Genomic DNA, 14,395 nt, shown 5'->3' with positions numbered 1-14,395 from the left:
AACAACTTCAGATGCTTTCCATTCAAAAATGACAGTACAACAAATTATTCCATGTATCATGTTAATTTACGTGACACAAACTCTGCTTACCTTCCCTGGTCTTGGGTTGTATTTGAGACTTGCCCTGTCAATGAGGTTCTGAAAGTAAAAGTAAAATGGCAAACAACTATTAACACCTACAACAGTGGCACAAAGCACAGGCAAATTATTCTGGGTCCACTATTCCTGTACACGTACTCAAGTGTCATTAGCAGCAAAAACCAAGATTTGTTTCACCGCCATTCAGAGTGGGTGAAAATGGTTTAAGTCAATCAGCAGAAAGCAGCATGTGCTAGAAAGGAAGAGCTGCTATGGAAGCTATAGCCTTTACAAATGTATTCCCCTTTCCCAGCAAACAATAAACTGCATTTCTTAAGAGAGGAAAAAGAAAAAGATCCCTCTAACATGGACTGGAGTATTCCCAACATTGTGGAAAGACTTCTTCAGCTACACATTTGGTCTGTGTGGCACTTTCAAACTCTAAACAAAGGAAGAACTGTTTCCATACCTCATTTGTCATTGCTTTAAGCAAACTAAAAAAAGAAATATTAATCTATGGGAGCAGCTATGTTATTTAGTTGCTAACTGAGCTAGAGTTTGTAGAAGACACTATGATGAAACAATCAAAGAGCCCAGTAAGCCAGTATTTGTATCTTTTTTTTTGGACAAGACAGGTCTATTAAATAATCTCAGAAGTGAAAGAAATAAAAGAATAATTTTCATATAAAAGGCAATTCCATCATCTTCAGGTTGAAATGTCCTTAACATGGAGAAGTCTGTCCTGTGCTATTATAAAAACTTTCTATTATGCATATTTCTGTTTTACCTTCTGTTCACATATTCTGTTTCACAGTTAAATCCCTTTCACCTGCGTGCTGAACCAAGAGTTATCTTTTTAAAATGATTTAATCAGAAGACCTTTTCTTTTAAACTATGACATTAAAAAGCCTAATAACTTCTGATAAAAACTTTTGATTACTTTTATGATAAAATCTTAATTAAAAGGTAGCAAGGAGAACAGGGAGGCAGCAACTTTGAATCTGGGCTAATCACTTTGATTATAAATATCATGTGATATGACATCTTACCGCTGACAATTCTCCCAGTTTTGGCACGGTGCTGTCTTGAAACCAGTGAATCTTTGGCTGCAGCATATCCTGGAGAATGCTTCCAAACCTGGTCCCCTTTTCAGAAGGGCCTTTCCTGGCAGATTTCAAATACTGATAGTACACACTTGTAGGAGGCTGTGTTACAGCAGCATCAGCTTTCTCTGGAACTGGTTTACAAGGTGTTTGACTGCGAGAAGCCACATCTGGAAACTGTTCTGGTTGCTCCTGTGAGTCAGGCTGCTCTTTTGAAAGAAGAAATGATTGTTCAGTAAAAGAGCATCTACTTTGGTCATTTGATTGAGGGGTTGCTTTAAATTTCCCTCTGCACTGACTGGAAAGGCAGTTCTCTTCTCTCTCAACATCAAGAATATTTTCCTCATAAGATGGTTCTTCCTCTTCTGCCTCTTCTTCCTCCACTCCATCCTCCTCATCCTCCTCCTCTGTGCTGAAGCGAGCAGTGAACTGCAAGCGCTCGGACACCGACTGGAGGAGGGAAAGCACAGAAGCGTGGTCAGAGCTGTCTTTGGAGACTGCCCCAGGACGGCTTTCTGGAGACACATCCGTGGACAGCAGATCTTCCTGGGAGCTGTCGTCCTCGTAGATGGGAGACAGAGAGAAAGGATAAACTCTGTAGCGCTTGGCCTCCACGCTCAGGAATGACTCTGAGCCTCGGCTCTCTGCTGCTTCATTCACCTTGCTGTCCTGCCCATAAAGACAGCCTGACTCCTGCTTATTCCTTGCTCTGTCACACCTTAGGTGATCTGTACTACCTGAAGGCAAATCAGAAGGAGAAAGAGAACCAGTTTGCATCTCATCAGTTGAGACAGATTTATTCTCAGTTTGAAGTGCACCCTCATAAATGATAGTAAAAGAATTGTTTTCCCACTGTTCAATCAGTGGAGAAGAGGCCAAAAGTTCTGTTGGTTCCTTCACGTCATTGCTGCAGTCCAGGCCATTTTCTTCAAGCTGATCATTTCTCTCCATGTCTTGATCCTTCATTGGTGCCTGCTTCAGATTCTCATTATTTTGGGCAAAGACTGTGTTGAAGCAGTGTTTCCCTTCACTGCCCTCTCTGGGAACAGACAATTCAGGTACCACAGACTGTGCATCTAATCCAGTATTAACCTCTACTCTCTCCCTTGCCCCTTCTGCTAGTTGCTCTTCACTCTCCACTGCCTTTGAATTTTGTAAGGTTGCTTTTACTTGTACAGGTACTTCCTCTGCAGCCTCTTTCCCACAGTGTTTGTACAGACTGCCCTCTGCATTGCTTTCCAGAGACATCTGAGGGCTGCTTTTATCTTTGGATTCACTCTGCAGGCCAATACATTCTTCGCCAGGCATAAAAGATGAAAAATTAACATTTACAGCTGGCAGCAGTGCGCACTCTGGCATATTTGTATTACTGCATGAACCTTTTAACTGCAATGACAAAAGCATTTCTTCATTTGCAGTAGCATCTCTACCAATAAAATGTAAAGTTCCATCAGATTTTCTACTCATTGCTGATACTTTGCCACACATTTCTGCTGCAGCCAGATGGTCACACACCTTTCCATTGTGCCTCTCTTTTGCTGGAGTCAGAAAATCTGATTGTGGCCTTGCTAAACTGCCAGAGGGAAGAAATCCATTTGTTTGACAAGTAATTGCATTATTTGGTATCTTTTCATCACTTTGGGACCAATCTATGCCATTTTCCATACAACTTGGAAGTAAAGGAGGACCTGAGCAATCTGCCTTTTCACAGTTTACACTTACAGTCTGAGTTGCATCCATCTCTGTTGGTTCCTGTGTATTCGCAGGAAATCTCATACCAAGATTTAAAGTCTTTGGCATTTCAGCCTCAGGTTTAGACTGAACCTTTCCAGAAGGCCTTTTCCTCTCAGTGCCTTGCTGCTGATTGGATGCCAGCTTTTGTATGGCTGAGTTAATGACCTCATCAACTGTTTCTTTTGCTTTTAGTGCTAGTGCCCTATGTAGGTCAATTTTGTCAGAGATGAAAGAGAGTATCTTTTCGTCTTGATTATCTGTATCCACTCTTTCATTTCCTGTAAACGAAGATGAGCCTCCTCCACCGGTCTCATTAAAATCTTCTAATGATGTCACAGCTGACTGGATTTCTCCTGCTGCCAGCTGTACACTTTCAGCCTTCTGATAATTTGCAATACCCATATTTATTAAACTATCCTTGCTCCCACAAAGCTGGCAGACACCAAAGCCTTCTTTTGCTAGTATTTCTTCTGTAGCCAAGTGTAAAACTGAGTCCACTATTTCTTCAGCTTTCTTCAACAAATCAGCAGCATCTGGGAAAGAAGAACGTTCTTGTCCCTTCACATCAATATCTCCCCATCCTTCCCCAGAACAGAGCCTGTTTGCCTGGGCAGGTGCAGCAGCTTCTTGGCCAGAAGGGGCTTCCAAGACAGCAGAAGCACCAAGAATCACCAGTCCCACAGCATCCCTGCACACACTCTCAGAACTGGCTGACTCAGATGCAGTTTCCAAAGATTTCAAAGGACAGAGGGGTCGTGGCATTGCCTCTGCCAGGACACTGCTGTCAGCCTGTTGTGTGGAGAAGGCCTCATCTGCCCCATCACTAGCTCTGTGACTGTAAGAATTACTGTTCCCCTGAGCAGTGCCAGACATCTCCAAGGCAGAAACAGGAAGGTTGGAGGCTTCTCTGGATACCAGAGAAGAAGTGGGCCTGGGGATGCAAACAGCCCCTGCATCTACACCATCAGCAGAGCTATCAATCATAGAAGGAGTAATCTCAGGTTCCAGAGAACTTGCTGGGCACAAAGTTCTCAGGTCTCCTGAGCAAGGTGGCCCCTCGGTTGTCCTGTCCATAGGGATTATTCTCCTAAACTCTGCAGCTGCAAGATTAAACCTGTCCTGCTCAGAAGCAGCAATCTGGCCATTTTCAGAGTTAGTTTTTCCCTGTTTGTCAGATGAAGAATCAATTATTGTGGGTGATAGCCTAAGTTTATTGCTGTTTTCCTTCCTGGAAGAAAAATTAATACAGCTATTTTCAGAAACAGGCAGAGATTCGGAAATCAAGTCTACATTGTCTTTTTGACAGGTGAAAGCAGAATGGTTAGTCAAAGGCTTTCCTTCAGATCTCATGGCAGAATGGGAAACCATCACAGACATAGAGGTAGACTCGTGGGTTAGAGGTGCTGTCAGCTCATCAAAATGAGTTTTCCCACTTTGACACCCATGTGCACACAGTGACACATTGGCAAGGTTTCCCTTTTCCACTGCAACCTCAGGCAAATCCTCCATTTCCTCACCCTCCATTTCTAGACAAGGAAAACCAGTCTGCTGCATGGCAGTATCCTTAGAATTCTCCACATGGATTAGCTTGTGGCCATTTTGTACATGTGTTGCTTTCCCTAACTCACTCAGTTCTTCATTGGAAGCTCCCCTGCCCATGACTGTATCTTCATCATGTCCAATAGATGACACTGAAGTGGTTGAATTGCCTGTGGCTGTGCACTTTCCTCCTTTGGACTGCATGCTGAGTGAAGTAGGTATTTGTTCATTAAAAGGAAACAGAACAGTAGCAGGAAAGTTCTGTGGACTTTGCTCTCTTTCCACAGCTGTCTCAATTTTCTCTGTGTCACCATTTCTTGGATCACCATCTTTATTGGCGCTCCTGGTGTGCACATCTCCTTGCTGCTGAAATGTACTGGTACTGAAACGAAGCCTCTGGACACCCAATGTTTGCTCTGAGTGATTATCCACTTGATGATTACAGCAAAATTCTCCTTTTCCCACCTGCAGTTCTTCACTAACTGTCTTGCTTTTTGATTTGGATGAATCTAAACAATCATCCTGTATTTCTTTTGCAGACTCCTTATTAGCTGCTTTGCTACAATAATTTTCTTTATTGAAGTTAGAAGTTGCATTTCTGTCTGTCTGAAACGGAGTTCCTGCTTCTCCCAGCAGTCCACCTTCTTTTCCAACCAAATTGTTTGCAGAACTGACTTTAAGGGAATGAGTACTCTGGGAAGTGGAATTGGTTAGGATCCCACTGTTTCTACTACTAAATGGCAATAATGAATCTAGTGAATACGTCCTTTTAACTGTTGTTGCAGCTAAAGCAGGTGTATTTCTTAAGTCTAACTCATGACATGACTCAGTGGATAAAGTTGTGGCCTTTGCAGCTCTTTCATGTTTACTTCGGCCCAAGCAATGCTGAGCGTTACCAGACTGTTTGCTTCCCACTCTAACTGCAGAAGAATTCAATATGCCATCATCTTGGTGATTTTTACCCTCATCTCTTCCATTTTCTTCTATTAGGCATCCTGATTTCACAGACAGAGTTGTTTGCACTTCTCCATTTTCTTTGACTGCTGAAGCATTTCTGTTCTCAGGACTTTTCTCTCCTTTTCCAGTTTCTGATTGATTCTTCAGGAGCTGCCTGATCCTTGCAGAACCCCGATACGTTGCATACGTGACTGCGGGTGCTTCTGGCTTCCGACGTGTCTGCCTGGAACGAGGATCATCAATATCAGCAAGGACACACAATAAATTGATGGTATGATAACAAAGCTTAGCACTAGCTGTAGATGATGTAAAATACTGTTTCCCTCCACAGGTTAGCACAAACTGCAGATTGCACTCAACATTATTTTCCTCCTTCTTCTGGTAAATACAGGTTTGTGTGACAAATGATATGGATACCACCTTTTACAAAAAAACCCAACTTAAACTACAAGCAAAAAAGTAGATTTTGCCTTAACCAACTTCCATCATTTATTTTCTACCAGACAAGGGAATTACTATTGGCAAGTATCACTGCAAGGCAATATTTGCAGTGACAGAAATAATCAACCTGTTTTGAAGATGTTATATCCTACTAAAGCAGGCCTGTACATTAAAACTGGAGAAAATTTACTGTACTAATGCCCAGTAAAATATTGAATTGAAATTTAAACTTTTACCCAATATCTCATACTGTTAAGAAACAGGATGAGGAGAAACAAAACATGTGGCAAAAGAGAAAGTATATAACGGGACGCTTTTTTGAACCACAGGGTAGTAAGGAAAGAGACTGAATGGAGAATGGGTAAGAATGAAGACTGTTGGAATGCTGGAGGGAATACCAAAATGGGAAGACTAGAAATGTGACAAGGGATTGGTAGACCTAGCCGTTCATTACTCTTCAATTTCTGCAAATTTAGCGGCAAAAAACAGCAAATGCAAAAACTAAGAAAAGAAAGAATCACCACAGAGGAACTGTGATCCTGATCCTTCACTGCTCTTTCTGATAATACTAAGTTCAGAGCCTGTCACTTCCAATTTTCTGAAGAAGCAGTTTTTCTTCTCTCCTAAAACTAGGAGACATCACAAATACTCACCTTTCTTTCAAGTGCTTTTCTCTTTTCCCCCTATTAAAGAATTCTTACAAAAATCAGTCACTGTCAGCTTTTCCACTCTTCACTTTAAGACAAAGTAGATGCTCAGACTAGACTTAAACACCCTTCTGCCTCAGCCTCCATGTAAACTGAGAAGAAACCCCTTCAAAGCCCGCCCCATATCTGCTAACACAGTGAAAGGCTGGAATCAACCATTCAGCTGTGGAAAATTGTCATACTCATTCCAGAAGAGCCACTTGGGCAAAAGCAACAACAACAACAACAACAACAACAAAAAGGTGTTGGCTAAGATTTTGGTTTCTAACATAAAAGCATTGCAATATATAAAAATAGCTTAGTAGCTTCTAAAAGCTCTTTGAACCTTCTCCCATCAGTTCAATTTGTTGAGAAGTTGCTACAGCTCTAGAGCTGAGAACAAATAATTTAAGTGAGAAATAAAAAACAAATTTACTATGGGAAGTGAAACATTTGAGTACCATTGAGTAACTGTACCTTCAAATCTTATTTGCATGGATTCTGAGTATATATTCTCTCAAAAGATAGAGAAGAATATGAAAAAGGAGTGGATTCACCAATCTAAAAATAGAATCTCTCTTCTGTCAAGATTTTAGAGGTCAAGATTCTTACTTCAATATTAATTTTATTTTGAAGAGGGAACTTAATGCTATTTAAAATCACAAGTAAAGAATACCCACAGAGTACAAGTGAACTAAATATGAAATTATTCATATTCATAAACATTAAAAGAGAGATATAAACAGTCATTTATATGCATGTTTTACACTGCTAGGTACCTTTAGGCTAATGCCAAAATACATTAACACGGGAATTTAGACTTTGGGAGAACTTGAAAATTCAGTTTGTATTGGGATTAAATTCACTGTCATCTCTGATGGAGACTACAGCAGAATCTCAGTACAGGGTTTGTTGGCCACGTATATTAAGTCACAGAGGAAACAGAAAAGTCTTGTATAAATAGCACATCTCCCAGCTTGCCAAGTTAGATGCCTACATTTAGTCTTCTATAGCACCAGTTTGGCTTCTAGAGATACCAGCAGTGGTAGCTGCTAAACATCACACACTCCATTTGCTGAAATGGCTGACCTGAGGATTCACAACCCGCCAAAGAAACATAAATATTTCTGAGTGAAAAAAACCAAAACACAGTGGGAAAAGGGGTAGGGGGAAAAAAATTATCATTATTTTCCACAGAAAATTCTCTTCTACATTAGAAAATATTTTCTAAAACTCCAGAGATACTAAAATGTGAGGGGAAGGATCTGTTGGGTTCTGCAGAGCAGTATATTTACTCAGCATCAGCCATAGTCATACTAAAAATAAGTCTTAAGAATGTAAGACCTGATCATGCTCTTATTCAGAATTAACCTTACTGAGTAACCTTTCCTGCTTTAAATAATCACTATTAAGCTTTTACAAACTCCAGCAGCTCCTCTATACTTTGGACAACCTCAAAAATAAAAGTTGTCCCACAAGTGTCCTGAATCCAGATGAAATTTCTTTTAAAAACACAAGCAGAACACATAATGGTAACATTTCTCAAAAAGAAAAAGAGTTTTATGGCTTCTTGAACAGATCAAATGTAATGATACATGTTTGAAGTGAACATATAAATGGGTATTGCAAGATGCCAAACACTCACTTCCACCAAAACCAAGGCAGGACTTTGAATAAGCAGCTTGACAAGAATTAGCTTTGACTGAGTGTCTTTCATTTCATGGTTGATATTTTTGTGTCATATGCAGGGGGGAGAACCAATGCTCCAGAACAAACCTGGGCCATGTCTTTCCATTTGCCTCCCATACCCAACTTTGCCTTTGAATTTTTCATGTGAACCCAGCAGTTCTGAAACCCAAAGCATCCAGATATGGGATGAATAGGTACATTTTACAGAAGGTATGACAAGGAGAGCCCAGCATGATTGGGTTCTATATTTACACTGATTGAAGCCACAGATCCCCCCCAACCATTATTTATTACAAAAGGTCAGGCAAGAAAATGTATTCAGAAGCTACTTTTGTGCCTATGTGGCAACCTTTATAACTTCTCCCAATTCTTTTTGCTCTCTGTTTGTCTTCTGAGAGAATTTTACGCTCCAGTTGATCAATCTGAAGTCTGAGCAAGACTCCAAGCCATTTGCCCTTTGGAGAATTGTGCACAAACCTGATCCTGAGGAGCACTGGCTCCACCCCTGCTTCAGCTGCAGAGCCTCAGCCTGTGCCAGTATCTCCCAAGACGCAGCTCTGCTCTCCTGCAGGCTTCACTCTACCAAGACTTTCATCAGTGAACTCTATTTTCAACCAGAACTAACCTTTCCTCCACAGACAAGGCAGCTTCAGGATCTCTGTCTGACCTTTGGTAAAGAATTTGCTGCTCAGCATATTATAAAAAAATTTGCCAGCAGACCTTTTAGTCCTAATGCATTTCCTTTTAGAGCACATAGAATCATATTCATTCTGAATGCTCCCATGCAACAGCAAGACATTTAAAAAATGAAAACCCATGTTCCTGTGCAGCACCAGCAACTCAGCTGTAAGTCTTATGAAACAAATTTAGAAGCAGGCTGTGCCACAAAAAAATCTTCTGAAAGTGTCACTAGAGACTTGTTTCATTTCTGATCACCAAAAGAATATGTCAGTTCAGAACTTGCCTTAAAAACTCTTTGCAAAAAACTTTTTTCAGCTCATGTGAGGATGCAGATGAAAGCCTGATTATACAAAGAACCCAGTGTGCATTCTGTCACATATTTCAAATACTAGGAGATTCCTTCTTTCCTGTCCTCACAGGAAGCTATTCAATTCCCTATAAAGCCTTAAATCAGTTTCACAAAAGATTTTGACAGCAACAAGAGAGGATGTCAACATGAGTTACGTTAAATTTGTCAAAAGTAGGTGCTTGTAGATATTTCTTCTATTGTGAAAAAGATATAAAAAGTTAAAGGGGGACTAACTCAAGGAGCAGAGGGGAACATGTTCTGACATCTTACACGACAGACATCTTGTGTAACTTGCCCAAGTGGCAGTGGTTATAAAACTGTGTTGTTGATTTGGAAGGCCTGAAGCAGGAGGAAACTTCCTACCTTGAACGCCTCGTTCCAGTGCACCCATAAAGAACACACTGTTTGCATTTTTTCAAGCGTACGCCATCGAGATGGCCATCCCTCCAAGCCTATTTGTACCATACAATAATGCAGAAAGTAGAGAGCCCTATACATTTTCCAAAAGGTGGAAGAAGACCACGGAGCTTCTCAGGCCCCCAGGAGCACAGTTCATTTGCACAGCAGGGCACTGCTCCCCAGCCTGCTTCTGCAGCACGCAACACCTGCCTCTCCCAAAACATGGCATGCCAATTTTCCCCCTCGTGTCTCACTCTTCCAGATATTATGTCCCCAGCCCAGCGGTCTCCTGCTTTCACAAGCATATCCTTGCCTGATTTCCCCAGTTGCTTGTCAAAGACCCCGCAGAGAGAGCCACCAGAGAGATCTGCAGGCTACAGGCTGAAAACCGCTGACCTAGATCAGTGTGAGTCTTGTAGCTCCTGTCTACCCCTCTCTGACCATCTTAAAATTACCCTGTTGTTTATTTTAATTTTTTTCTACTGTATACTTAACTGACAACTTTAAAAAAAATATTTTAAGGTACTTCATCTGGAAACAACTGTCTTAAAGTCACTTTGAAAAACCTTCTGGTGGAATCCAACTTAGCCAGCCAGGTGGTTCCTGTGCTATTCATAAATGGGAAAAATGAAAGACTTGCTGGAAAAAAGACACTGAGGGCTAACTGAAGAGTTGCCATATACAACTTAGATGAAAGAAAACAATTTTTTAGCCAGAGGGGATAGCTCCATGATTTAAATCTGCAGTCTGAAATACTTAGTGTCCTGGGACGTCACAACGTATGTTTGAAAAGGTCAAAAGTTTGGTTGAACAAAGTGATTTACACACACTTGATTCTCCAGGAAATTTCAAAGCTAATGTTCCATAAGGGCAATTAAGAGTCAATGGCAATTTTAATAAAAGCAAACACAGTCTCTGTGACCTTGGAAAGAATGTTTTTCCTTCCCCTTGCCCTTTAGGGTAGTAATTCTTGATTATCTCTCACATCTGGGAAAACCTATTCTTTGAGTCTGAAGGAAGAGAGCACACATCAAGGCTCACCCGGAACACCAGAGGCTGCCAGACCAAGACCAGCAGAAAGGGCCTGGGATCACTCCCAGCTCTTCCTTGCCATATTTCCCCAGTACCTGGCACCAGCCAGCCTTCCTACTCCATACCTGTGGGAAGTGTCCTCACCTGCTGCCCCTCCGTTTTCCTCTGTAACATTCAGGGATTCAGGTGCCCAGGACTTGCCCCTCCCAGGGAGCAGGGACAAGCAGAGCCTGTGCTGCTTCTCACAGGTGTGCAAGAGCTGGGGACAGCAGTAAGGTCTCCCCTAAGCTTTTCATCTTAAGGCTGAAGAAAGCCACTCCTAGCCTCTTCTGAGATGTAATGAAGAATCAAAGCCAGGGCATCCCTCTACTCTCTTCAAGCAAGAAAGTAGCTTCAGGTGTGGCAGGGAAAGAAAAGGGTTTGGCTCAGCTGAATACATTTCACAGCTGAACAACCCTACTAAAAAAAAAAGTTCAGTGGAGAAAACAATCCAGTGAATTAATTTTTGACTTAATTTTTTTAGCTCAATTTTGCACCACACATCTGTTAAGAATTACTCTTAAAATACAAAGTTTCATTCTTCAGAAACACAAAAATCTTTTCTTTCGCCTTTGGACCACATCCCATCTCTGGGTAGGTACCCCTCTCTGGCAGGTAGAGAAATGCTTTGGGGTCTGCATTTCTCCTACAGCACAGCCCTGAGAGTGACCACCCTCCACAGCTCACCCAGGGAATTGGGGCAGGATGATTCTGCTCCTTCCCTGGGACAGCCTTCTAATTTTGGATGGTCTTTGGCTGACCCAGAAGGGTGGAGCTGCCCACATAGTTTATACCCCTCTCAAGTGGCAGCAGGTCACTCTCAGCAGTGACTCCCTGCCCACCTGAGCACCAGCAACTGAGCAACACTGCATGTCCATGGCCAGAAATACCAACAAATCAACACCAACAAATGCAGGAGCAGCAGCTTCCCCACTCCCCTTCACTATTTCTCAGGAATTACCTGATGAGACTACTGCTTGGAATTCAGTGATTGATTTTCGCTTGTTTACTCTTGATTTTCTGCCAAAGGCATCTATCTATAGGGAAAGATGAATGTTGCTGCTACTGACTGAATCAAAACCACAACACACAACAATCCATCAGACAAATTAAGGGCTGTGTTTTGTTATCACCACAAGCCTGCCTCTGACAAGCAACACTCAGGAGAATTACAAGCTCCGAAACAAACCTATTAACCAGAATTATGTAAACCTGAAGGGTTTTATCAGATGTATTTCTATCAGAGCAAAATAAAAGGATAGGATTTGCTGACAGTACCAAGGTGGTAAATAGTAATTGCTAATACTAATATACATCAATTAAATGTATAGCAACAGGTTTATTAGACTTAGAAATTTCAGTCCATTTACAGTTCTACTGTGTTACACATTATTGGGTTCTGTGAGGGAATGGTTTTTTTAATTATTATTTATTTTTTTCTCCTTAGGGCTACCTCCCTTCTGAATTAAATTGCTTGCAACGATCTCACTAAATTATTCCTAGTACCTGGCTCTTAGCAGGGTGTGAAATGTAAACATATTTTGAGCATCTGCTTTTGAAATCACCCCCTCCCCCTTTTCTACCTACACTTAGAAAGTCCTTGCAGTTGTGCGATTCAGAGTTCTTTCTCACATCCAAATCTACCAGGTTCATAACAGAAGGAAGAAGACAGGATCTTAAAATACTTTGTTGAACTGGGGTATTAGTGTCTTAACCAGGATTATTTCATCAAAACATTCAGAGTAAGTACAATTTTGATTTTTGCCTCTTCAGCCATGTTCAGCAAAGCACTAAGGCTCCTCCCTGCTGAACTCCAGAACAAGCTGTGCAGTTTCACAGGCACTATTGTTCTGCACAACACTATTTGCAACATCCACTTATTGTTACTGGATGTTACAAAAAAAAGAAAAATCTACTGGAAGATAGATGAATGGCAAGCAGTCAATAGAACGGATCTGGGTCATCAGTCTTTGGGGCAGGGGGAAAGGAAAACACCTGTCAAAGTTTTGTCCTCAGTCACCTGCACAAGGTTCTACCCATTACCACCACTGGTGATCTTGAGAAGATTGCAGGTATGCACTGCAGGAAGTCCATTCTCAATTTTGAAGCCAAATCGTTGCTTTTTAGTGACAGACAATATATGTGTGAGTGAATGAATTTCACATTATAGAAGAGAAAGATAATGGGGCAAATCTGTGTTTTGTATTCGTCACCTACTACACGAAATCATCATCTCTCTCATGCAGACTTTCAGCAATGAGAAATGAGGTGAAGTGCACCCCCACTGCTCCATGGTTTTATTTTTAGGGCTTATTTCATCAGTTAAAGGCTGGCTTTTAACATCATTAAGGAGTGCAAAGGCCAAGAGTAAACAGGAAGTTTTCACTTTCATGCCTACCAGTCTGCCACAGGGGACTATTCCACCCAAAAGTTTCCATCTTACCTAAGAGGTTTTTCTACACTAAGTAGCAAACACCCTACTTTGCAGTTGCTTGGTCCACTTTACTTTGCTTCTTCAAGGCAAAGAAACCTTCAACCATCCCAGAGAAACTGAAAACTGAGGGATGCAATAACTGGAGACTTAGACCAACTCTCCTCACCCATCTTCTGTGCTGCAATTACTGTCCACAGTAATTGTCTTCCAGAGACTTTGCCAAATTTATCATGGTTTTGTCTTCTGTGCTCCTCCTTTACCACTTGCTACCATTGGGATTAAAGGACCAAAAGCCTTTGAGGTAAAAATTACCTCTGAGCCAACCAGCTAGGGTGATGGAGGAATAACGTGACCTACACGTTTTGTCCCTCACAAACATGTACTCCACAGATTGATCTCATGAGTTCCACTTTCCTTGGCTCAAGGCCTGGAAACTTGAGTCTTTACCAAGTGCCAGACCTCCCACAGAGGGCAAAATTAACCTCAGTTTACAGGTCAGAGCACTCTGATATCCTTGTATTTCGCAAAATATTGCTTTAAGGATATGAGGAGAATGAGGTTTTCTGAGTAGAGGCATCTGAGACCATTTGGTAGGTTTTAAAAAATCTGAAAGGTTGTTTAGTTTAGGCTTTCTTTTTTAAACAACTCTAATGGGGATTATGCAATCTAACAACCATCCCTCTTCCACTTATCACTGCAACCTCCTCACTAACCACAGACTGCTCCTAACACAGTATTTCACTGTAGTTTAGAATTAACAAATTCATTTACATCTTCCTCACGACAAAGGAAACTGCTGTGAGATTAATAATGCAGTGGTCACAAGGCCTTGTAAAGCCCTCTGCTACATCCTGCCTCTACGTGAAATGCTAGAAGTGCAGTTTAATGCAACAATCAATGGAATCAACTCCTTTGACTTTATACGGCTCACCAGCACATCTCACACGACTTCTAGGATTCAATCACTTTTAGGTTCACATCATCTTTGCTCTTCATGGTTTCCACACCTTCCTGATGCTTTGTGCTACGTCTTTACCCCTTCTCCCCATCATTCCTTGTGTGCTTGTAGCCCCCACTTCCAACAAGACTCTTTAACCAACCGACAGCAACCAAGAGCGTTCTTACAGTTTAGCTACGCTAATTGAATCCCAGCTAGTTAATATTTAGTAAAAAACCCAGCTAGTACTGGAAAGAATAAACTACTCTCCATCCTTTAAACTTTTATAAACTAAAA

At 41.4% G+C, this 14,395-nt stretch overlaps 1 protein-coding gene across 1 annotated transcript in view; it reads right to left on the bottom strand.

The window, feature by feature from the left end:
- Nucleotides 1–14,395, bottom strand: part of CRYBG3 (crystallin beta-gamma domain containing 3) — an 83,408-nt gene that overhangs the window by 39,678 nt on the left and 29,335 nt on the right. Inside the window, exons 4-5 of the mRNA XM_039555185.1 lie at nucleotides 1,128–5,634; nucleotides 91–138 (exon numbers count right to left, since the gene is read on the bottom strand). Of these exons, the coding sequence (XP_039411119.1) occupies nucleotides 91–138; nucleotides 1,128–5,634 (4,555 nt within the window). The remainder of the gene's footprint in view (nucleotides 1–90; nucleotides 139–1,127; nucleotides 5,635–14,395) is intronic.

Source organism: Corvus cornix, chromosome 1 (genome assembly GCF_000738735.6).
Source record: "Corvus cornix cornix isolate S_Up_H32 chromosome 1, ASM73873v5, whole genome shotgun sequence".
NCBI lineage: Eukaryota > Metazoa > Chordata > Aves > Passeriformes > Corvidae > Corvus > Corvus cornix.
This window is presented reverse-complemented; position numbering and strand designations above follow the sequence as displayed.